Consider the following 24,979-nt stretch of genomic DNA (forward strand, 5'->3'; position numbering starts at 1 on the left):
CTCTGCTCCAGTGTTTCCCAACCTTGGCAACTTGAAGATATCTGGACTTCAAGTTGCCAAGGTTGGGAAACACTGCTCTGCACAACCTGTGGCTCTTCCCAAATATTACTATACATTAGGGCAGTGATGGCCAATCTATGGCATGGGTGCCACAGGTGGCATGTGGAGCCATATTTACTGGCACATGAGCCATTGCCCTAGCTCAGCTCCAACATGCATGTGTGTGCAGGTCAGCTGATTTTTGGCTCAAACAATGGCTCTGGGAGGGCATTTTTGGCTTCCAGAACCCCTCTGGGGGGGATGAGGGAGGGCGTTTTTACCCTCCCCCAGCTCCAGTGAAGACTTTGGAGCCTGGGGAGGGCGAAATATGAGCTTACTGGGCCTATCAGAAATTGGGAAACAGTTTGTTTCCAGCCTCCAGAGGGCTTTCAAAGGGAAGCTGTTTTTGCCCTCCCCAGGCATTGAATTATGGGTGTGGGCACTCGCGATGCACGATAGTGCACACCCATGGTCTTTTGGCACCCAAGAGAAAAAGTTCACCATCACTGCATTAGGACAATAATGGCTAGCCTTTTTGATGTTGCATGCCAAAAGCATGTGTGTGTACATGCTTTTGTACGCCTGCATCCCAGCATCCATATTGCAGTGTGTGTGCAACCCTCCCCTGCGTGCCCCATTTTGGGCCTGGAAGGCTGCCTGTACCAACCTGGAAGGCTGCCTGTACCAACCTGGAAGGCAAAATGGGGCATGGGTGCCACGCGAGGCCCCAAAATGCAATGTGCATGCCCACTGTGCATGCATAGCAGAGACCTGAAAATAGCTGGCTGGCGAGAGGGCCATGTGCATGCATGGTGGCGCTGGCCTAGAACGACGGCTGCTTAGAGAGGGCTCTGCGTGCCACCTGTGGCATAGGTGCCATAAGTCTGCCATCACGGCATTAGGGTTTCAGTCTAGTTACAGCAGCTCAATTTGTTTTCTCTAATGCTAACGTTTTCCAATAGATGCCTAACATGCAACACCTCTTATCCCATCTAATCTGCTTCCAGGAACATGCCCCGTCTTCCTGTGATAAGAATGATCTCACGCCAGCACCACAAACGTGGGACCCCAGTTTTGCTGATGGATGCCCACCATCTGCTTCAAGACAACAAGAAACGGTCAACTCTGACCATGCTGCAAGACTTGTAAGTCGAAAAACAGCCTGCGAGTTAAAACCAAAGCAGCTAAGCAAAGCTCAGCAGCTGAACGATTTGCAATTTGTCCTGGAGAACAAATAAAATTGGATCAGAGTTCAGGACGTAACACCAGATTGTATGCATGCATCAGAAACCCAGCCCATCTTGCAAAGGTCCCTCTACAGATACGAATCTCATAGAATATGTCTGTGGATTGTATTCATGCATAATAAGAAAGGGGAAGCAAATCCACAATAAGCTTTCCTGAAGAGCTTAACACCACCATAAACAGTGTTCTACCCCAGTGGTGACCCAGTAATCAATTCATAGCCATTGTAAGAGCAAGAAACTAAGATCCTTAGAGCAGTGGCCCCAAAATTTGTGGCACCAGGGATCGGTTCCGGGGAGAGAGGGTTTTTTCCACGGACAGAAAAGAGTGTGATTTTCATGTTCCTGCATCCCACAGATGGGGTTTTGCTTGTTTGTGCGTCCCGGTTTCTGGCATGCCATGGTCCAGTGCCATGGTTGGAGAACTGGGAGTTGGAAACACTTGCCTTAGAACAGTTGGTTCTCAAGCTTTCAAATGCTGTGACCCCTTAAATACAGTTCCTCATGTTGTGGTGACCCCCCAATCATAAGTCTAGTGCCAATTCTCTCAACAGAGTTTTAAGCTGATTGGCAGGAAGCTCAGAGGGAAACTCCCACTGTAAACACCTGATTGGTCATATTGTAAAAATATGTTCCAAGGTGCCAAAATAGAAGCTTTAGTTCCTAACACCATGGTTAATTTGTCTTTTCCCATGGTCTTAGGAGACCCCTGTGGAACTCATTTGACCCCCAAAGGGGTCCCAACCACCAGGTTGAGAACCACTGCCTTAGAAGATTAGGATGTGGTGGTTCTATTTTCCTTATCCTGCAGCATACTTTTTTCTTTTTGTTTCATAAAGCCTTTCAAAAAAAAGTATAATGCACAAAAAGAGAAGAGTTATAAACACATTTAAAAGAGAACTTATTGGCAGGAAGGCAAATCAGAAGGCAATTTAACGGTTGCAAATATCAAGATAATTTTTCCCTGTCTTCCAGAAATTGGCTTGTTTCTGAAATGAGCAAAATAAATCTTTGTTGAGGATTGAACCCTCATACATATACGGAATATTGATCTTGCACTACTTATATTCTGATCCAGCATGAGTTACTAGTTAAAGTTTAGCTATGCATGCCAGAGCCTACTCACTTAAAAATCTAATACTGCAGCAGTTTTTCTAAATTGAACAAGACTCTAGTCTGGTTAACTTTCAACTATACTAAGTTTGGAAGAGAAGAATTAGAAAGGATTAAATCAGCACAATACGTATTTGTTTAGGTTCTTTAGCAATTGTTCTTCTTTGCCTGTACTCTCTTAAACTGGTTTAATCTCTGAATTAAAGAGTATTAGTGGTAGGTTAGTGTTGTTAAAAAATGTTTGTGTGAGAAGGAAAAACAATGCCTACCATTTTGCTTTGAGGGTCTCAATTTACTCCTGCAATCAACTGGCAAAGTCACATGTAATGTTACTGAAAGGGTATAGTTGAATTTATTTTTTATTTTTCCTTTGGTGGGAGATTTGTGGAGAGCAGAAAACAAAGTAGTTTGAGAGGCAAACTGATCACATTTTTTATCTCTTTCAGTGGCTCAGAATTGTGTTGCCACATTTGAGCATCACATTGGCCAAATGTTATCCCTGCAATTTTGGGGGGTTGTTTGGGAAAGAATAAGAGTAGAAATGGAGGCATTGCTTTCCAGAAGTCTCCCAAACCTTATCCCACCCAAGACAAAAAATAATATTAATCCCCACCCCCTCCAATGACCTATAACTTGCTGGATGTGGCTGGTACAATACAGGATGTCACCTGCAGTTTAGAAATCATCTGTTGCTGGTTGCTTATGCAGACTACTGTATTTCCAAATAACTTGCCAAGAAAACTGCAGAGAGTAGTTCACACAGTTAGCAGGAGTAAAAAATGATTCAGAGATAATGTTTTTTAAAAATGGACTCATCCAATGAAGGTGGCATTTTGCTCAATGGCATTAAATCTTGGATATAGAATTGAGGCCCAAAGCATTTTGCTTCTTGGTATTGGATTTGCTGTACTGAAAGAAGTTTAGTTTTCAGATAAAACTGGTCTGGGAGTGAATCACTTTATTGATGCACTCCTAAGCTGCTTTTCAGTGTTCTGTCCTCCAGTAAAACTGTACTCCATTGAATTCTCCTTTGATAGGACAAGTTTCTGTTACCACACTATAATACCCACTGTGAAGATTTGAACAATGACATAGTGTGTGCAACAGAGTCACTTTTTCTTAAGAGTTTTCTGTTCGGTATCTCACCTTATTCTCACCAAAATTGTTTGTTTTCCTCATTTTAAGAGCAAAGAAAATAGTTTTTTTCCTCTGCTTTCTGTTTTATGTCATGTTATCATACTTGTAGGACCAACCAGATGCTGTCTTAGATTCTTGTGAAGTGTCTTCTGAGAGTGAACAAACTAGCCGCTTTCCAAAATCTGAAATGGAAATTCAGTTTTCTTCTTTACAGCCCAATAAGATAGAAATAAAACATCAAGGAAATCCTTCCACGGTGACTCTTAAGATGCCCAAGACAAGAAAAAGGAAGAGCTGCACTTTGGATGAGGTACCATGTTTGGGAGAAAGCAAATATTCTTAGCGTGTTTCTTATACACTTCTCGAAATAGTACAGTGATCCCTCGAGTTTCGCAATCTCGATCTTCGCGAAATGCTATATCGCGATTTTTAAAAAAAAATTAATTAAAAAAAAAACCACTTCCGCGTTTGGCTTCAGAACTCAGCTGGGAAGCGGCGCGGCTGTTTTAAAAGGTCGCAGCCGGCCTGGGGGGCTTCCCAGCACCCCCCCGAACCCCCAACCTGGGTCTTCCCGGCCACCCACGCAAAGGGGAAACCCCGGCTCCTCGCTGATGCCCGCCGCTCGCCCGCCCGCCAGCAAGAGGGGGAAGACCCAGGGAAGGTTCCTTCGGCCGCCCAGCAGCTGATCTGCTCGGTAGCGCAGCAGCAGCGAGGAGCCGAATCGGGGTTTCCCCTTTGCGTGGGCGGCGGGGAACGCAAACTCCACCATCTACGCATGCCCGGCCATAGAAAAAAAAAAGGGCGCGCATGCGCAGATGGTGTTTTTACTTCCGCAACCCTACATCGCAAAAAATTGATTATCGCGAGGGGTCTTGGAACGGAACCCTCGCGATAATAGAGGGATCACTGTAGTTCTGAAAGAAATCTAAAATGTTGATCATTAAATCACCAAAGGATATAATTCCAAACCAAATAATAAGTTTCATTGGATACAGAAGGATATGCTTCCCAGGGGGTGGGTTTCCCATTTTGCTGCTACCAATTCGCTGTGTGCATGCTCGCTTCATGTGCATGTTCGCTACTGGTTTGTGTGTGCTCCTGCCTTCTGCGGATATGCCCAGCCTTCAGCACATGCACTTTTTGTGCATCTGTGCCTTCCACGCATGCCCCTGGCCTCAAAAACATCCATACATAGGATGTCATAAAGCCAGGATGAGTGGGTGGGCCTACCAGCGATTTCCACTATTGGTTCGGATGAACCAGTCCAAACCGGCTGAATACCACCTCTGACACTACCTTATAACTGTACAATTATACATGATTTCTTAAAGATTTAGCTTGTACAGTTATGTGGTGTGTTTTTTTAAGGAATTGGATGCATTTGGTTCTATTTTTATAATCTGAGCCAATGTTTCTCATCCCTGGCAACTTTAAGCTGTGTGAACTTCAACTCCCAGGATTCCCCAGCCAGCATGAGAAATTCTGGGAGTTGAAGTCCAAAGTTGCCAAGGTTGAGAACTTAGAATCTGATCTAGGCAGACAATTGCTGTGGTGTTAAAATAAGGGTACATCTTGCTTTAAATGGATGGAAGCTGACCAGGGAGAGATTCAACTGGGAAATAAGGAAGAACTTCCTGACGGTCACAACGACATATTCTAGACTGCACTGCCATCTAGCTGGGGAGGTGTAGGATTTCCTGCTTGAGCAGGGGGTTGGACTGAATGACCTGCAGGGTCCTTTTCAACTCTAATAAATAAATAAATTGTTGCCAAGAAAGTAATAGGAATGTGTCCTTGAGGCCAAAAGGGCTCAAGTCAAAAGACTTTTTAAACAACCTGGCCTGATATTTATATACGTAGTAGTCTTATTTAATTTATTTGGGGAAAAATAGGTTCTAGCCTGAAAACCTGGGCCCAGTTTATCACAAGTCTCTCTCTCTCTTTTTTTTACTAATGCGTTCTTCATGACTAGCTGATAACTGCCCCTGAAGTTATGATAGAATCGAAATGCCACAATGTGAGCTGCAGATTTAACTCTAATTTTCTAAGCATCTGTGTATATGACTAAATCTTAGATGAGAAACACAAGCCTGTACATCAAGTGTATTTCTTTTGACACCCCCCCCCCAAAAAAAAACACCCCAGAACAAAACCATTCAGGAATCTGAATGAGCAGCTAAGATCTGATTTGATCAGTGCCCTCAAACATTAAAACTATTTCTTAACCATCAATACTCCCCCCCCCCAAGTCACATTTCTAAAAGGGACGGTTTGACTTCAGGTATGAAATTTTATATGAATATTTAAGGGTGACTGCATGGAAAAATAACTGTCTTTTCATCTGTGCTTCCTTCAAGAGTGATATGCTGTCACGTTTCTGGAAAAATAAACTTAGAACTAAGGGTATTCCTGATGTGAGTCAGGTACCAAATCTCTCTAAGCTTTGAAATCCCTAGAGGTTATAACATCTAGAAAATCACAGATTGCTTTGCCCCTGATGGAGTAATTTATGATTATTGGAAAATTGCCTTGAATTTATTTTGAATTTAAGATTAACCCTAGCAAATATATAATGAGATGTAAATGCCATCCCATAAGATCTAATAAGAGTTTGGTTTTTAAAAAACTAATTTTTTTAATGTCTGTGATATTCTCCAGCCAAGATTGGCAGTCTTTGTTAAAGCTGTCCCATTTCCCTCTAAAAAGAATTTAACAATGTTGAGTCTGAAGCTCATTACTAAACACATCTTTCTCTTTCTAAGGACTCTTTGAAAAATGAAAACGAAAAGAATGTAAAATTGCCAGCTAATATGAATGCGTGGTCTGATTCATTAAGGAGACAAGGAAAAATGGTATGTGAGTTAATAACTTTAATATTGTATAATGCTGCGGCAGTAGTTTGACATGGAAGAGCTTTATTTTGATGATATAATAATTTAATTATTAGATTGCATACATTCCTGATTTGAGCAATTATGTAAATCACATGTTCTGTTACATTGCAGATAAAAAGAGGATAAATTGTCAAGGACACTAGCTTGCTTTAGGCCAGAGTAATGGGCTCTTACTTTTCTTCTAGCAACTAATTATCTTTTTCCCCCTCTCCAAAGTACACATGCAAAGTACTTTAAAGCAGGGTGGATAAAAATTGATTTATTATTATTATTATTATTATTATTATTATTATTTATTGGATTTGTATGCCGCCCCTCTCCGCAGACTCGGGGCGACTAACAACAGTGGTAAAACAACATGAACAATCCAATTAATAAAAACAACTTAAAAACCCTTATTATAAAAAACCAAACATACACACAAACATATCATGCATAACTTGTAGTAGCCTAGGGCAGCGTTTCCCAACCGGTGTGCCGCGGCACAGTAGTGTGCCGCGAGACATGGCCAGGTGTGCCGCGAGAAGCTCCAGCTGGGCGGGGCGCTGCCGGCGCCCCTGCCTGAGTGTCGTCCTGTGGATGGTCTTGGGCTTCACAGTCGCTTCCTGGTTCCCTCTCCTCCCACCGCCTGTGTCTCCCGCCGTCACCTCCCACCAAGCCGTCGCCCGTTGCCATGGGTTCCTCGAGTGGGAGCTGCCGCTTCCCTCCGTCCAGCTCAGCCACGCTGCCGTAGAAAGCACAGAGGTTATTGCCACCGCTTCTGCCTCCACTCAGGGAGCCACCGTGGTCACCGCGCCTTTTCCTCTCGCTCAGCTCAACCACGATGGCTCCCTGAGTGGCGGCAATAACCTCTTGGCGGAGGGGAAGCCCTGACGGGCTCTCCTCCTTCCCCACCCCCGCGCTTCTCTCCCGCCCTGGCTTTTGCTTCGCCCCATGATTTCCCTGCAATTTCATCCAGGCCACCTCTTGCCTCCTTTTGAACTGCAGGGAAATCTGCGGGCGAAGCAAAAGCCAGGGCGGGAGAGAAGCGCGGGGGTGGGGAAGGAGGAGAGCCCGTCAGCGCTTCCCCTCCGCCAAGCTGCCTGCTTGTCCTCGCGCCTCGTTGCTACCTCCTGCCTTTTTCCAGGGGCCTTTGGAAGGTACCCAGGGAAGGGGGGGGATTGGGGGTGACTGCAGCGGCTTCTCGTCCTCCTCATCGGGCTGCTAACGCCCGCCCGGCGCCTCTTGCATGCAGTCCCTTCACCGAGCGCTTTTTTCTTCTCACAGCTGAGGCAGGATTTGGAATGTCGGGGGTGTGTGCGTGCGGGCTCCGCATCCCCCTGCCACCCGGAACATTTAAAATAAGAAAAACCTTCGCCGGCCTCCGCAGAGAAGAAAGGGAGAGAGAGCAAGAGAGACATAGCAAGAGAGGCAGAGAGAGAGAGAGAGAGAGAGCAAGAGAGACATAGCAAGAGAGGCAGAGAGAGAGAGAGAGACAGAGAAAGAGAGAGAAAGAAAGAGAGCTAGCAAGAGGGAGAGAAAGAGAGACAGAGAAAGAGAAAGAGAGACAGAGAGAGAGAGAAAGATAGCAAGAGAGAGAGAAAGAGAGAAAAAGAGAGAAGAAAGAGAGATAGCAAGAGAGGCAGAGAGAGCAAGGGAGAGAGAAAGACATATAGGGAGGGAAGGAGGGAGAGAGAAAGAGAGCAAAAGAGAGAGGAAGAAAGAAAGAGGCGCCCCCCCCCCGTTCAGTGTTCCCCAGGATTTTGAAAATGTGAATAATGTGCCGCGGCTCAAAAAAGGTTGGGAAACACTGGCCTAGGGGGAAAGGATAACTGAACTCCCCCATGCCTGGCGACAAAGGTGGGTCTTAAGTAATTTGCAAAAGACAAGGAGGGTGGGGGCCGTTCTAAACTCTGGGGGGAGTTGGTTCCAGAGGGCCGGGGCCACCACAGAGAAGGCTCTTCCCCTGGGGCCCGCCAAACTACATTGTTTGGTCGACGGGACCCGGAGAAGGCCAACTCTGTGGGACCTTATTGGGCGCAGGGATTCATGCGGTAGAAGGCGGTTCCGGATGTATTCTGGCCCAATGCCATGTAGGGCTTTAAAGGTCATTACCAACACTTTGAATTGTGACCGGAAACCGATCGGCAGCCAGTGCAGGCCGCGGAGTGTTGCAGAAACGTGGGCGAATCTAGGAAGCCCCACGATGGCTTTCGTGGCCGCATTCTGCACGATCTGAAGTTTCTGAACACTTTTCAAAGGTAGCCCCATGTAGAGAGCGTTGCAGTAATCGAACCTCGAGGTGATGAGGGCATGAGTGACGGTGAGCAGTGACTCCCTGTCCAAATAGGGCCGCAACTGGTGCACCAGGCAAACCTGGGCAAACACCCCCCTCGCCACAGCCGAAAGAGGATGTTCCAATGTCAGCTGTGGATCGAGGAGGATGCCCAAGTTGTGGACCCTCTCTGAGGGGGTCAATAGTTCCCCCCCCAGGGTAATGGACGGACAGATGGAATTGTCCTTGGGAGGCAAGACCCACAGCCACTCCGTCTTGCCTGGGTTGAGTTTGAGTTTGTTGACACCCATCCAGGCCCCAACAGCCTCCAGGCACCGGCACATCACTTCCACTGCTTCGTTGACTGGACATGGGGTGGAGATGTATAGCTGGGTATCATCGGCATATTGATGATACCTCACCCCATGCCCTTGGATGATCTTTAAAAAAAAGGTTTTAAAAAATTACATCGGATTTTTAAATTTTTTTATTTATTTTTATCACATTTATTTTAATAAATTTCATTTCATTTTCATTTTATTGGATTTGTATGCCGCCCCTCTCCGTAGACTCGGGGCGGCTAACAACAGTGATAAAAACAACGTGCGACAATCCAATACTAAAGAAGTTAAAAACCCTTATTTTAAAACCAATCATACATACAAACGTACCATACATAAATTGTGGAAGCCTAGGGGGAAAGAATATCTTAATTCCCCCATGCCTGATGACAAAGGTGGGGTTTAAGAAGCTTGCGAAAGGCAAGAAGGGTGGGAGCTATTCTAATCTCTGGGGGGAGTTGGTTCCAGAGGGCCGGGGCCGCCACAAAGAAGGCTCTTCCCCTGGGTCCCGCCAAACGACATTGTTTAGTTGACGGGACCCGGAGAAGGCCAACTCTGTGGGACCTAATTGGTCACTGGGATTCATGCGGCAGAAGGCGGTCCCGGAGATAACCTGGCCCGGTGCCATGAAGGGCTTTATAGGTCATAACCAACAATTTGAATTGTGATTGGAAACTGATCGGCAACCAATGCAGACTGCGGAGTGTTGGTGTGACATGGGCATATTTAGGGAAGCCCATGATTGCTCTCGCAGCTCCATTCTGCCCGATCTGAAGTTTCCAAACACTTTTCAAAGGTAGCCCCATGTAGAGAGCGCTACAGTAGTCGAGCCTCGAGATGATGAGGGCATGAGTGGCTGTGAGCAGTGACTCCCAATCCAAATAGGGCCGCAACTGGTGCATCAGGCGAACCTGGGCAAACGCCCCCCTCGCCACAGCTGAAATATGTTTCTCTAATGTGAGCTGTGGATCGAGGAGGACGCCCAAGTTGTGGACCCTCTCTGAGGGGGTTAGTAATCCCCCCCCCCAGGGTAATGGATGGACAGATGGAATTGTCCTTGGGAGGCAAAACCCACAGCCACTCCGTCTTATCAGGGTTGAGTTTGAGTCTGTTGACACCCATCCAGGCCCCAACAGCCTCCAGGCACCGGCACATCACTTCCACTGCTTCACTGACTGGACAAGGGGTGGAGATGTAAAGCTGGGTATCATCTGCATATTGATGATACCTCACCCCATGCCCTTGGATGATCTCACCCAGCGGTTTCATGTAGATATTAAACAGCAGGGGGGAGAGGACCGACCCCTGAGGCACCCCACAAGGGAGCAACCTAGAGGACGACCTCTGACCCCCCACTAACACCGACTGCGACCGACCAGAGAGGTAGGAGGAGAACCACTGAAGAACAGTGCCTCCCACTCCCAACCCCTCCAGCCGGCGCAGAAGGATACCATGGTCGATGGTATTGAAAGCCGCTGAGAGGTCAAGGAGCACCAGGACAGAGGATAAACCCCTGTCCCGGGCCCGCCAGAGATCATCCATCAGAGCGACCAAAGCAGTTTCTGTGCTGTAGCCGGGCCTGAATCCTGACTGCTGAGGACCTAGATAATTGGCTTCTTCCAAGGACCATTGGAGCTGGAGCGCCACCATCTTCTCAACAACCTTCCCCATAAAGGGAAGGTTGGAGACTGGGCTGTAGTTGTTAAGAATGGCTGGGTCCAGGGAAGGCTTCTTGAGGAGGGGTTGCACAAGTGCTTCCTTGTAGGGATCCGGAAAGGACTCCCTCCCCAGAGAAGCGTTGACAATCTCCTGGACCCAGGTGTCACCAGATCAAACTCTTCCCAGACAGGTGGACAAGTACGTGCCCCAGTCACCTCGATTGACTCGTTGTCAGTCGTCTCTGTTTCCCAATTGGAGTCGAGGTCTGCCCGGATCCGAGCGATTTTATCAGCGAAAAACGTGTTAAAATCCTCGACACTACTCTGCAAGGGTTCCCCAACTCCCCCCTGGTTAAGAAGGGAGCGGGTCACCCTAAACAGAGCGGCCGGGCGGGATTCTGCTGATGCAATCAAGGCGGCATGATACGCGCATCTTGCCGCCTTGAGCGCCACTTTGTAAGTCTTAATGTGAGCTCTTACAAGTGTTTGATCGGATTCAGACTTACTCTTCCTCCATTGCTTCTCTAGACGTCTCTTCTGGCGTTTCAACTCCCGGAGCTCCTCGCTGAACCATGGGGCTCTATGGGGTCTAGCGCCACGGAGAGGTTGCAATGGCGCAATTCGGTCAAGAGCCTCCGCTGCAGCCTTGTTCCAGGCCTCAGCCAGAGACTCTGCCGAGTGGTGGACGAGTGTATCTGGAATAACCCCAAGCGCCTTCTGAAAACCTTCTGGATCCATCAGGCGCCTGGGGCGGAACAACCTAATTGGTTCCGCTTCCCTGCGGGGAAGGATTGGAGCCAGGAAGTCAAGCCGCAGTAGAAAATGGTCCGACCATGACAAAGGCAACACTTCTAAGCCCCTTAGTCTCAGACCATTATTCAATTGCTCAGAGACGCTTTTGGAGTAAAATCTATTGAAAGATAGTTTTCTATTTAAGATACATAAATAATTTAGTTTATTGAGCATGAAATGGAGCTTAGTTATGTAGCATGAGGTTGTATATTCTGCAATATTTTGACTGTCGGTGAGTTAACAGCAGATCAGAGGAGGAGCCACTGCAGGACAGAGATGACACTTGCTCTTTAAAAATTATGATTTAAACCGAGCTGGTTTAAATCAAATCCACCCTGCTTTAAAATATTTTTTATTAACCTATCAACAGTCCGTCTGTATTATCTAAGCCTTTAGCTTACTTGAATGGTCAGCCTACTTCAATTTTTATGACCTTCAGATGTCTGGACTGTCTGGGAATTAACTCACTAGCAAAGCCCTTGCTGAGAATTCTGGGTCAGGAAATTCAGACATCTGGAGACCTGATCAGATTGGGGAAGCTTGTATAATTGCAGCAGCTGGAAACCATCTAGGCAATGTAGACCTACTAAGGAATAAGACAAGGACTACCCAAATGAACTCCAATTCTTTTGAGTAGAGATGTATAAGATACAGTGGTACTCTACCTAAGAATGCCTCTATTTATGAACATTTCTAGATAAGAACTGGGTGTTCAAGCTTTTTGCCTCTTTTCAAGAACTATTTTCCACTTACAAACCCGAGTCTCCGAAACTGTAACCGGAAAAGGCAGGGAGAAGCCTCTGTGGGGCTTCCCTAGGAATCTCCTGGGAGGAAACAGGGCTGGAAAAGGTAGGGAGAAGCCTCCATGGGGCCTCTCGAGGAATCTCCTGGAAGGAAACAGGTCCTCCACCTTCCCTGTGTTTTCTCCAATCGCACACATTATTTGCTTTTACATTGATTCATTTTTGCCCTTCCCCAACCCCAAGGAGCACTGCAGGCTTCCAAACCCTCTGCACACAGTTTTTGTGAAAAATGGGCCCAATTTTCACAAAAATGAGATGCAGGGGTGGGGCTTCAGGAGGCCAAAAAATTACTGCATTTGGTGTATAAGAGGCATCAAGATTTCCACCCTTTTGGTGGGGGAGGTGCGTCTTATACTCCAAAAATATGCTCAGTTCAATATCTAATGTTCAAAACATGGTAATAATCTGATGTAGGTATACTTTTTATAAAGGACAATATAATTTAGCAAATGTCTTTATTTCCTGAATAAAATGTTTCAAATATCTTTTTTAATGTTTCCTGTTGCTTTAGACTGCTACTCCTAAAGCCACTCTCAGAAAGAATTATTCTTTAAGAAATAAACATGAATTAAATACACAATCCACATCATCCCCAGGCGGAACCCTATACAAATTTAGCAATCTCTTGCAGAATTCCCCTACAATCATACAAAACAAAGGTAAGCAACAAAACAAAGAAGCCTTTTCCATTAATGTGAGGCAATTAGGAGGTATTTCTGTTGTTCCATCTGCATATTTTGAAAGGGATGGTTGGTATTTAAACGACAAAGCAGAAGAAATCCATTTGGGGCATCATTTTTTGTGTTATTGAGGGATTTATTTTAATAGCTTGTAATACTTTGCTAGAGGGACATTGAAATTGTAATTTAATTAGTTTCAGCCTCACCTTATTTAGACATAGGCCTTTAACTGGGAAGCTTCCCTTTCCTGAAATTATTGCCTCTAGAAGACTGTAAAGTATTTCAAGTTCAACACGTTTCCTTTTGAGTTTGAATCTACTGTCTCAAAATTACTGAAAACCTTCCAATGGTACCTTGACAATTCTAGAAGTGTCAATGCCAGCCCTATTTGGGATTCAACACAGTATTGTTTTAATTTTAGCCTCTTCCAGAAGATTTGAGATTCTTTGAGAGAAGGGTCTCTTTTGGGGTTGAACAATTTTAAATCCAGAATCTTTGCATACCTCTTAGAAGCTTCTATAAACCTTAAAAATATGGTGTGATAAATTGTTGCACTAAAAACAAGGAAGATCCAATTTCAAATTCTCACTTGGACATGACTGCTATAAAGTCACTGAAGTCACACTGTTTGTGTCATAAGTTTGCTTAAGATAAAAGGAGTCAGAGAATAAAGCCAGAGAATAAACAGCATATTAAAGAAAACATGCTGGACTGGATGTACATAATGGAATGTACATGCAATTATTTATAAAGATAAGAATAAGGAAGGCAGAAAATGTAGTTGGGTGAGAGTGAACCAATAATGCTCAACATAAAACTGTGAGGGCCAGAGTACACATACCACCTATTGGCAATTTGGGTCCCCTCCTTCCCTCCCTCCCTCCCTCCCTCTCTCTCTCTCTCTCCAGGGTGTCCAGCAAACATGAAAAACAGGGAAATCTGGGAATTATCAGAGAAATTGGCGATTCGGGAAATATCAGGGAATTATCAGGGAATTCATGAAAAAAAAGAGGAATAAATCAGGGAAAAGAACCAAATGTTTTAAAATATTTAAAAGTCGGAAAAATCATGGGAGAACACCCCCCACCCCCCACCCCCCCGATCGTGCTGCCTGGCAGAGTCAAGCAAAAATAGGCACAACTGTGGCAACAACTTGCTTCCTCAGCTACTGATATTTCTCCACGGTGTAGCCATTTGGTATGACATAATCTACGACCATGAATTAACTAGATGACAAGTTACAGGGAAATGTCAGGAAAATATCAGGGAATTTCAAAATGCTTTCCCCCTGGACACCCTGTCTCTCTCTTTTTCTCTCTCTCCCATCCTTGCCTGGGGAATTCTCCATTGACTCTGGAAGGAGAGTCCATCATGGGTTGTTAACCAATCCTATTGGTAGAGACTGAGTTAATTTAAATAATTAACTGGCACCGCCCCCTTAGCAGCCCCCATGAGCCAGTTTTAAAAACTCGGTCTAAGTGTAGAGACGTTTGAGTTTTTTCTTCTGAGTTACCTCATGTTATTTGACATATATGGTTTAATTAAAATTGATTAAATTTGATTAGATTATTTAATTAATTATTTAAAAATTGTTTTTTACCATTTTAATGTTTTTTCTTCTGTTTCTACAGGTGACATCAAAGGTTCCTGTAAGGGGTCTCTGCCCTCCGTGGGCACTCCCCCACCATTTTTCTCCTCGGGGGCCCCTTCCCTCAGCGGGTACCACCCCAAGCGAGGAGCGACACAGCCTGGGGTCCCTGGCCTCCGAGGCCAGACCCGGCTGCGAGCCGAAGGTGGGGGGGTCCGCCCCCCCCCCCCCACTGGGAGGCTTGGGGGAAGTTCCGATTCCCCAGAAACTGCGCTTTTGGAAAGCTGGCTGGGCGCCAGCGCCTCTCAGCTGTTCGGCGGCTCGAAAAAAAGCCGCCGCCAAAGCCGCCGCCGCCGCTTCCAGGATCGACGATTCGGCGAAAAGTGAAAAGAAGCTGTTAGAAGCACGGGGCTAGCTGAGAAGAGGCTGATGTCCCTGGGGGGGTTGCCCCCCCCATAAGGGTGAGGCGAGGAGCCAGCAGCACTAAAAGTGCAAGTGCCTTCAGAAGTGGCTCTCGCGCCCGCCATTTTGTGGCCAAGGCGGGAAAAAGTTGCTCTCCGCTCCGTTGCTGGGCGCGAACAACAGGAGCTGGGCTGTTCTGCGCACGCGCAAGGCCCAGGGGTGTCGGATCGCCATTTTGTGCTCGTTTTTGGTGAAGAAAGCTGTCAGCAATTTCTAATCCGTGAGTACTATGGAAGATCAATCACTTCCAGTGAAGCTGCCCTCTCCCAGCACGGCTCCCAAGGCCAAAGCTAGGTCCAAAGATAAGGCCAAGGCCCAGCACTCCTCTTCCTCACTTAAGGAGGCTGAAAAGCGGATTCAGGCCTTGGAAAAGAGGTTGGAGGCGGCCCTTCACACCCCCTTGACCATCTCTCCTCTGTCTGCGCAGTATTTGCCCCTGGCCAGGGACACTTCTACTATTAATCCTGCTATAAGACCAGCAGAGGTGCTGTCAGACCACGATTGGTCTCCAGACAGACAGATGCCAACTATGCCTCAGGTGCTCCCTTCTCCTGGTCCTATCCAGCCTAGGCCAGGGTCAGCAAGTCAGTCTCTAAGGAGCGGCCAGGGACCCTCAGCCACCTTCACGCCAACAGCAGCGGGGCTTCGTGGTCCACCTGAGACTTGGCCTTCTGCAGGGATTAGGCCTCAGCCAGATACTTGGCCTCAGATGTCCCCTTCGGTTCAGGATTTAATTAATAATGCCTACACTCAGGGGATGGCGGCGGGGGTGCAACAAGTTACACAGCAGCCTCGCCAGGTGCAATCAAAAAATCTGTGGTGCGCACCGCCCCCCTCAGGATTGGGGTCTTGGGCTGAGGAAGCAAACCCTTTAGAGGAAACTGAAAAAGATTATGAGCTGTCTGATGACGAGACACCACCAGAGCAGCCTGTGGCGGCTGGCCTTTTTAAAGCCTCAACTTTCAGGGTATTGCTTCATAAGGCCAAACAGACTGTAGACTTGCCAGGTCCTGGAAAATCAACAGACACCACTGATGGGACCAAACCGGCTACAGTCCTTTTTAAAGAGCCCCAGCCTGAGTCAGAGCACATTCCATCCTCTGATATTATCCAACAGAGTATAAAAAGACCCTGGCAACATCCTGCTGCCGCTCAGGGACCCTCTGCAGTGGAGCGCAGATTCTATACGTTTGATGAGGAGGTAGAAAAATTACTGGAGTTCCCTCCTATAGATCAACCTGTCATGCAGCTGATCTCCAAGTCCTTAGTTCCATCTGAGACAGGCGATAGCCTAAAGCCTGAGGACAGAAAGGCAGAGGTGTTGATACGAAAAACCCACCAGATGGCGAGCTGGGGATTTCGAGCAGCGGCGGCTGCTTCCTTTTTCACGAGATCATCTATCGTATGGCTGCAAGAGATGCAGGCCAGACTTGGACCAGATGAGGGTCGCTTGCGACAGGATCTTGGGAAGCTGTTGGCAGCAGCAGAGTTTTCAGCAGACGCCACTCTGCATGCGGCCAAATTTTCGGCCAGGAGTATGGCGGCCACTCTGTCATCAAGGCGCCTGCTCTGGCTGCGAAGCTGGCCAGCGGACCTAAAGTCCAAATGGAACCTGGCCTCGGCACCCTTTCAAGGGGAAAAGCTGTTTGGGGAAGCGTTAGATCCTGTCCTTGTGGAAGACAAGGATAAGAGGAAGTCCCTCCCCAGAGCCTACAGGCGCCAGGAGCGTCGCTTTACTCCCTACCAACGCAGGCCGTACTTTCGGTGGGACTCTTCTGCTCCAGCGGGTCAAAATACCAGACCCTATTCTCAGGCCCAGTATACCTCCAACTCGTTCCGAGGAGATAGAGCGCCCTTCCAGGATCGCCAGAGAGGGTATCAACAGTCGAGGCGTCCCTTTCGTGGCAACCAAAGGAGCTTCAAGCGCCCTAAGTGACTCCTTTCAACAGCCCCTGGAAGGAAAACTTCGCTTTTTCGAGGCCGCATGGCGGACTACGTCTTCCGACAGGTGGGCGTTAGCAACTGTCTCCCAGGGCTTGCGCTTGGAGTTCCTCCAGCCCCCACCATACCGTTATGTTCAGTGCCCAGTTCAGCGGGACCCCCTGAAGAGGTCACAGCTTCAGCAGGAGGTTTCCCACCTCTTGGAGATACGGGCAATAGAGGAAGTGCCCAAGCACGAAATAGGTACCGGCTTTTATTCAAGGGTCTTCCTTGTACCAAAAACATCGGGAGGGGTACGCATGATCCTCAGTTTAAAGCACCTCAATACTTACATCAAATATCGGCGATTCCGAATGCATTCGCTCCAAACCATCTTGGCTGCAATCCGAAAGCAGGATCTATTAACATCTATAGACTTAAAAGAGGCCTACTTGCATGTGCCAATCCTGCAGTCTCATCGGAGATTTCTCCGGTTCGCCCTGGAAGGCTCACACTACCAGTACAGGGCAATGCCGTTCGGCCTGTCTTCGGCCCCTCGCACTTTTACAAAGCTGCTCGACGTATTGACGGCACATATCAGATCCCAGGGAATTCGGGTGCTAGCCTACCTGGACGATCTCATTATCCTGTCCAGATCCTCTCAGAGGGCGCTGGCAGATTTGGCGGTCACCAGACAGACGTTGGAATCCCATGGGTTCACGATCAACGAGGAAAAAAGTCATCTTCTTCCAACAGCCAGGCTGTTACACCTGGGTTCCGTGATAGACACCTCGACAGGCACTGTGACTTTATCTCCGGAAAGGATGGCAAACATCCAACAGTTGATCTTGCATCTTCGACACCAGCAACGTGTGTCTCTCGCATTCCTGTCCAAGCTCCTGGGCACACTTGTTTCAACTATCGGAATTCTGCCTTGGGCCCGTCATCATCTCAGGGTCCTTCAATGGTTCCTTTTGCCATGGCAGAAGGCCAAACTGAGTCACTCACAAAGATTAGTCCGACTGCCTTCTTCGGTCAAGGTCTCTTTGAGGTGGTGGATTTCCCCTGCCTTGGGCAACGGGTCTCTCTTCTGCAACCGGGACCGCCTAATCCTCACAACGGATGCCAGTCTGTCCGGTTGGGGGGCCCACATGGGGCTACACATGGCCCAGGGTCTTTGGTCTCCGGAAGATCTGAGCCCAATCAACATCAACTATTTGGAGCTCAGGGCTGTCTTTCTGGCTCTTCAGGCCTTCCTCCCTTGGGTTCTGGGCAAACATGTGTTGGTCTTAACCGACAATGTAGCTACCAGGGCCCACTTGAATCATCAAGGGGGAACGAAGTCTCTTCGCTTGATGGGCGAATCGGCGGCCCTGTTCAACTGGGCGGAAACCCGTCTAGCCTCACTGTCGGCGGAGCATATAGCCGGGACCAGCAATGTTCAGGCGGACTGGCTGAGCAGGTCTACCCTGGACCCCGGAGAGTGGAGACTGGATCCCGGAGTATTTCATCTGCTAAGTCAACGTTTCGGGACTCCTCTGGTGGACCTGTTTGCATCTCAGGACAACACACAGTTATTGAGGTTTTATTCCCGGTTTCCAACGCCGAGGGCAGAAAAAGTCAACGCCCTCTTGTCTCCATGGCCCAAGGGTCTACTGTATGCATTCCCCCCAACGTGTCTACTACAACGGGTGCTGGACAAAATAATCCGGGAGAGGGCTGAGGTCATCATAGTGGCGCCATATTGGCCCCGCCGGCCGTGGTTCGCAGACCTGGTAGCTCTCTCAGTGTCCCCTCCTTGGAGGATTCCGGATCGCCTGGTCTCTCTCACTCAGGGCTCCATTTGTCACCTGGAGCCTCAATGGTTCCAATTAACCGCTTGGCGTGTGAGCGGGAGCGACTAACGCAACATCATCTACCGGACACGGTCATTGCGACTATGCAGGCGGCTCGTCGACCATCGACAGTGCGGATATACCAGGCAACATGGGCAGCCTTCTGCAGATTTTGTTCGGCCCGCCATTGTGATCCAAAGCAAGCCTCGCTAATTGCAATCCTTGAATTTCTCCAATCTGGCATTGAGCGGGGTTTAGCCCCCAACACCTTAAAAAGGCAGGTGGCGGCCCTGTCAACTATAGTCCGAGTGTCAGACTTTAGATCTTTGGCTCAACATCCATGGGTGAGAGATTTCATCAAAGGAGCTATTAACAAGCACGCTCCTCCGGTAAAGAGATTCCCGACATGGGATCTCACCCTAGTGTTACGTGCCCTCACGGGACCTCCCTTTGAGCCCATGAGGTCGATTTCATATAGACTCTTATCAATAAAGACATTGTTTTTGGTGGCGATTACATCTGCCCGCAGAGTCTCTGAGTTGTCAGCGCTGTCCGTCAGGCCGGACTTATGTGTGTTCCATCCGGACAGAGTGGTGCTGCGGTTGGACCCTTCGTTTATCCCGAAGGTGAATACAGATTTTCACAGAAGGCAAAAACTGGTTTTACCGGACTTCTGCACACATGGTCAACATCCTTCTGAACTTCGTTGGCACAAGATTGATGTCCGAAGGGCTTTGAAGCTCTATATCAGGAGGACGGCTTCATTTCGAAAAACTGAAAGACTCTTTATTTCGTTTGCTCAGGCCACGATGGGTCTTGGAGTTTCTTCACAATCCCTTAGTCGATGGATTAAAGATTGCATTGCGGAGGCTTATACATCGAGATCTCAATCTCCTCCCACTGGGGTCGTGGCCCATTCCACCAGAAGTGCGGCTACTTCGGCGGCTTGGTCAACGCAAGCTTCCGTAGAGGATATCTGTCGTGCCGCTACTTGGGCCTCATCGTCTACTTTTATACGCCATTACAGACTGGACTCATTGGCTTCGGCAGAGGCTTCATTTGGCAGGCGTGTCTTGCAACGAGTGTGTGTCACTCCAACGACCTCGGCCCAGCCTTTTCCCTCCCAGGGGATTTGATCTGTGGTATATCCCATGATGGACTCTCCTTCCAGAGTCAATGGAGAAGAACCGTTGTACCTACCTGAACGGTCTTCTCAGTGCTCTGGAAGGAGAGTCCATACCCACCCGGCATGGTGTTTGGCCAGGTCGCCGGAGTGCTGGGACTGTTAAAGTTTGTATTTGGTTATGAAGTTAATAAAATTTTCTGATTTTTACATTGTCTTCGTTTTTAAAACTGGCTCATGGGGGCTGCTAAGGGGGCGGTGCCAGTTAATTAATTATTTAAATTAACTCAGTCTCTACCAATAGGATTGGTTAACAACCCATGATGGACTCTCCTTCCAGAGCACTGAGAAGACCGTTCAGGTAGGTACAACGGTTCTTCTGGCAGGAAAAATCCACCTGTCATAAGGTTACCAAAACATTATTCCAAAAGATTGTTTCCAAGATTTTCCTCTTTGTTGAATGAATTTCAGTTCTTATGGATCAAGATTTTAAAATATGATTTCCAGGCAAAGAAAGGAAGAGATTTAATTCAGAAAGATTAGAACTGATGGTCTAAATCAGAGTCTCTCAGAGAACTCCCTGTACATACTTATGCAATGTTAGAGTTTCACAGAACACAATTTGAAAAAAAATCAGGTCTAGATACAAATAGAGCAAATAATAAGATAGAATTGGACTGTTTTTAATTTTTAAAAAAATATTTCCTACTGTTCCCTTTCCAGCAAAGAAGCTAATGGCAACAATGAAATCTCCCAAATCTACAGATGAAGAAATTGTTAAGAAAAATGATGACAAACCCAAGAAAGCTAAGCGAAAGTTGTACTCAACCAACATTTCTACCCCCATTGTATTTTCTGGGCCTGTAGTAAGTGATTCCACAAAGCGTTTTGACAAATTCAGAGTGTACAACATTTTGAAAGCTGGGAATTACTTAATTTTGGGGGTGGGAGTGGGAAATGGATGATGTAGAAAAGATGTTATAAAGTTATTAAAAAGCCCACAATGGTCAGAAAGAAATAAGGTTAGGTCACAGATGAGGACAATGGCAGGATTTTCCATGTTTTTGTTTTGCAAGGGGGATAAGCTTTAGGGTTTTGTGCTACCAGGTAGTCCTCAACTTACGCCCATAGTTGAGCCCAAAATTTCTGTTGCTAAGCAAGACAGTTGCTAAATGAGATTTGCCCCACCTTACAACCTATTTTGCCACAGTTGTGAAGTGAATCACTGCATTTGTTCAGATAGTAACATGGTTGTTAAAGTGAATCTGGCCACCCCATTGATTTTGCTTGTCAGAAGGTCACACAAAAGGGGATTGCATGGCTTCAGGACACCACATCTGTCATAAATGTGAGTCAGTTGCCAAGCATCTGAATTTTGATCACGTAACCATGGGGATGCTGCAATAGTTGTAAGTGTGAAAAATGGTCATAAGCAACTTTTTTCATGGCCATTGTAATTTTGAACAGTCACTAAATGAAGTGTTGTAAATCGAGGACTACTTGTATATTAAATCAATGTATAGGTTTCTCTGAAAGAAAGTCAGAGAAATAGGTGATGGATAATTATTGTAGAATATGATATTGGTACAGTGGTACCTCTACTTACGAACTTAATTTGTTCCGTGGCCAGGTTCTTAAGTAGAAAAATTTGTAAGAAAAAGCAATTTTTCCCATAGGAATCAATGTAAAAGCAAATAATGCATGCAATTGGGGAAACCACAGGGAGGGTGGAGCCCCTGTTTCCTCCCAGAAGATTCCTAGAGAGGCCCCATGGAGGCTTTTCACTGGGTTATTTCTTTACCTCAGATATGGGGCAGTTCAGGATTCTGGTGCCGTAACCAAGCTGCCCTAAGAATAAATATATAAGATATTGTGGCCTTCATTATGCAGTTATTTGGGAACCAAAGTTAGTTCCTCACTGGCCTCTACAATTTGAAAGCTTTTGTAAAGAACTTTGGGGAGGTTTAGCTTCTTTATTGTTCCAAGAAAGAATTTGCTCCGATTCTCTCACTTTGACCAAGTAGTATCTGCATACCTGATTGGTTAGCAACTTTTTTTTTCTTTTTAGATTCTTGAAGATCAAATGGAAACCGATCATGAAATCCTCAAACGACGGCTTCGCATGAGAAAAAAATAGCAACATTCTTTTCATGGATAACCGTGTATAGAACTGTTCCATAGATATTATCAACGCTGTAACTTCTGCTTTTAAATAAAAATGTGTAAATTTTGTTGATATTGCTGTAAAAATGAGCGAAGGGAGATTAAAAATGGTGAAGAATCCATGTTTTTTTTCTTTTTAATATGTAGTCTCTTCAGAAGCCCTATTATGCAAGGCGGAATCTGCAATTTTAACAGCATGGTATAATGATTAAGGTTTAGATAGAACTGGGGTGAATCTGATTTTAGGCCAACCACAAAGAGAACCAATTTAGTGTAGTGATTAAGACATTGGTTTAGACACAAAGCAGTCGATTACTTTCAGCCATAAGAAGGGAGGCACTTACCAACCACTTCTGAAAAATCTTCTTCCCCCAAAAAACTGCAAGGACTCAAAACACTGACTCAAAATCACATAGAATAGAATAGAATATTATTTATTGGCCAAGTATGATTGTACACACACAAGGAATTTGTCTTGATGCATATGCTCTTGGTGTACATAAAAGAAAAGATACGTGCATCAACAATTCCTCTGTAGAACTGTATGAGCAGCTACATATACGTACATACACACAGCACAAAAGCTTACTTTTGGTAGACAAGACCCCCTGTCTACTAAATGTGATGTATGGTTGTGATTGAATTGGTTGACTGATTTTAATGTATTGGGATTTTAGCTTGTAGTTTTTAATTAATTAGATTTGTTTGTATGCATTATTTTATATTGTGTCTTGTGAGCTGCCCCAAGTCTTCGGAGAAGGGCGACATACAAATCTAATAAATAATAATAATTGTTGTTGCTGTTGTTGTTGTTATTATTATTGGATGATGTTAGTCCAGCTTATCTCATAGAGACAATGTAAGAAAGATAGAAGGAGGAAGTGTTCTATATGCTACCATATTACGGTAGTACCATAAACTCATGAATAAAAAACAGAAGGTAAATCAAATAAATCAATGCTCCTAAATATTATTTGGTCGTGGAACTTAGCATCTTCATAATGTTGCCTTGGAGAGATTTTTAAAATAAGCAATGTTTCTAGACTTTGATCATAGGTCTTGAGGGAACTACTGCTTTTAACATTCATGTCATCATAAGGCCCTGGGCCTTTATAGGCACTTAAAACCTCACTTTTCTTAAAAACCTCCAGTGTTGGAGCACCCACAAGTTCTGGAGACAAGTCTTTCACTAATCTATTGTTCTAGTTTAAGAAATTTCTCCTTAGTTCTAGGTTGCTCCTCTCCTTAAATTAGTTTCCATCCATTGGTTCTTGTCCTGCTTTCTTGTCAACCAATAAGATTTGGATGTTGAGTTGGTTGCCATTCCTCTTTGCCCTATTCTTGCTTGCTCTTTCAATTCTGTTTCTGAATCATTTTAAATATGCCTTTTGTCTTTCTATAGAGAGGGGGATTAATCACCATTGAATAATAGCTTGTAAATTAATCAGTATTAGGTAATTAACAGTTCCAGTCTATGCAACTGTTAGATTGAGTTGGAGGCCCTGCTTCCTCCTGAGCTCTAACTCAAGTGATTGTTCATCAAATAGGATCTGATATGTTTGTTTCTGCAATTGAATTTGCAACTGAATGATTTTGTCTGGGTCACTCTGACTTAGTTTAAATCAGAAGACAAAGAAACTTCCACTAGATGGCACTTCAGCACCGTTTAAAAGTGAAAAGAACACCATTCTGAAATGTTTTTATCCAGGCAAAGAGTTTTTAGGTTGCAGAAAGGGTGGGGGGGTGGGGGTAATGTTTATTTGGACCAAAGCACAATGCAATACAGCCAAACAGGTAACCGTTGAGGCTTTACTCATCACTTGGCACATCTACTTTGGACATTAAATGGTATGTGACACACTCTTTAAAATATTCTCCAAGTCGAGCTTCTGCAAGTAATAATGGATACTCAGTTTGGGGTGGTGGCAAAAAACCCCTTGCTTCCTGTCCAAGAGAAAAATAATAAGGCCTTCACCTTTGGATGGCTATTTTATTGTTTTGAAGCAATGCTTCTTTTTTTTAAAGGGAGTTGCCAGTAGTGGGTGTGTATGCTTTGAGAGCTGGTCATGCCTGGCTAATTTGCAAGGATTGGAGGCTGTAAATCTAGATAGCAATGCATTAAATGACAAATGTGTCAGCAGTGACATAAATCTGCAGTGGCTGGGCTCACCATTTCCCTCAGCCATAATGCAGTTGATTCAATTGTAGGCATAACATGTTGTCTGAACCCGGCCATTGAGGCTAATGAACCATGCTGTTTGAAAATTAGCCAGTGTCTAGCACATAAGGAATAACCAGAAGACATGATAGGATTCTTGGTAGAGCTTGCTTTAAAAAAAAAAAAAAATGATTTAGCTCCCCAGATGGAGTGAGAGAACTTTAAAGCAGCAGGTTGGAGGGGGGAAAAAAGAAATAATAGAAATCACCTACTTTTTTCCTCTGTTCACATTTCCTCCTTATTCCTTTGTCATTGATATTTTAAGAAGCTTTGACACTGTTTTAATAGATAATGTTGAATAACTGTTTTCAAACTATTGTAGAGATTTTAAGGTTCTTAGATAATAACAGAAACGTGGATCCTTATTCATAAAGGAGAAAGAAATCACATTTAGGTAGAGAAAAGAGAAGATTTTTTAAAATCATTATTCATTCATTCATTCATTCATTCCCAGTTCCTGCAATCTCTCTTTGTCTGTCTTGGTTTCTAGTCCTCTTATCATTTTGGTTGCTCTTTTGTATACCTGGGTTTCTATGTCTCTTGAAGTGTGGTGACCAGAACTGAATGCAACACTCCAGGTGATGTTTGACTAGGGCATTATAAAGTGGTATTAATTCCTCCCCAGTTTTGGAGTGTATCCCCCTGTTTAAGATTGTGTTGGCTTTTTGAGCCGTTGCTGCATGTTGCTGGCTCATATTTATTTGGTTATCCACCT

At 45.6% G+C, this 24,979-nt stretch overlaps 1 protein-coding gene across 6 annotated transcripts in view; it reads left to right on the plus strand.

Annotated features, from left to right (window-relative positions):
- Positions 1-22,168, plus strand: part of KIF20B (kinesin family member 20B) — a 116,278-nt gene extending 94,110 nt beyond the window's left edge. For 3 of the 6 annotated variants that reach the window (XM_070752349.1, XM_070752343.1, XM_070752344.1), the window contains exons 29-34: positions 1,047-1,184; positions 3,643-3,843; positions 6,296-6,385; positions 12,787-12,934; positions 20,607-20,749; positions 21,952-22,168. In XM_070752349.1, the coding sequence (XP_070608450.1) occupies positions 1,047-1,184; positions 3,643-3,843; positions 6,296-6,385; positions 12,787-12,934; positions 20,607-20,749; positions 21,952-22,020 (789 nt within the window). In that variant the 3' untranslated portion in view covers positions 22,021-22,168. The remainder of the gene's footprint in view (positions 1-1,046; positions 1,185-3,642; positions 3,844-6,295; positions 6,386-12,786; positions 12,935-20,606; positions 20,750-21,951) is intronic. The other 3 variants (XM_070752345.1, XM_070752347.1, XM_070752348.1) reach the window with 3 other exon arrangements.
- The last annotated feature ends 2,811 nt before the right edge of the window (positions 22,169-24,979 follow it).

The sequence above is a fragment of the Erythrolamprus reginae genome, chromosome 5 (assembly GCF_031021105.1).
Source record: "Erythrolamprus reginae isolate rEryReg1 chromosome 5, rEryReg1.hap1, whole genome shotgun sequence".
In the NCBI taxonomy this organism is placed as follows: Eukaryota; Metazoa; Chordata; class Lepidosauria; order Squamata; family Dipsadidae; genus Erythrolamprus; species Erythrolamprus reginae.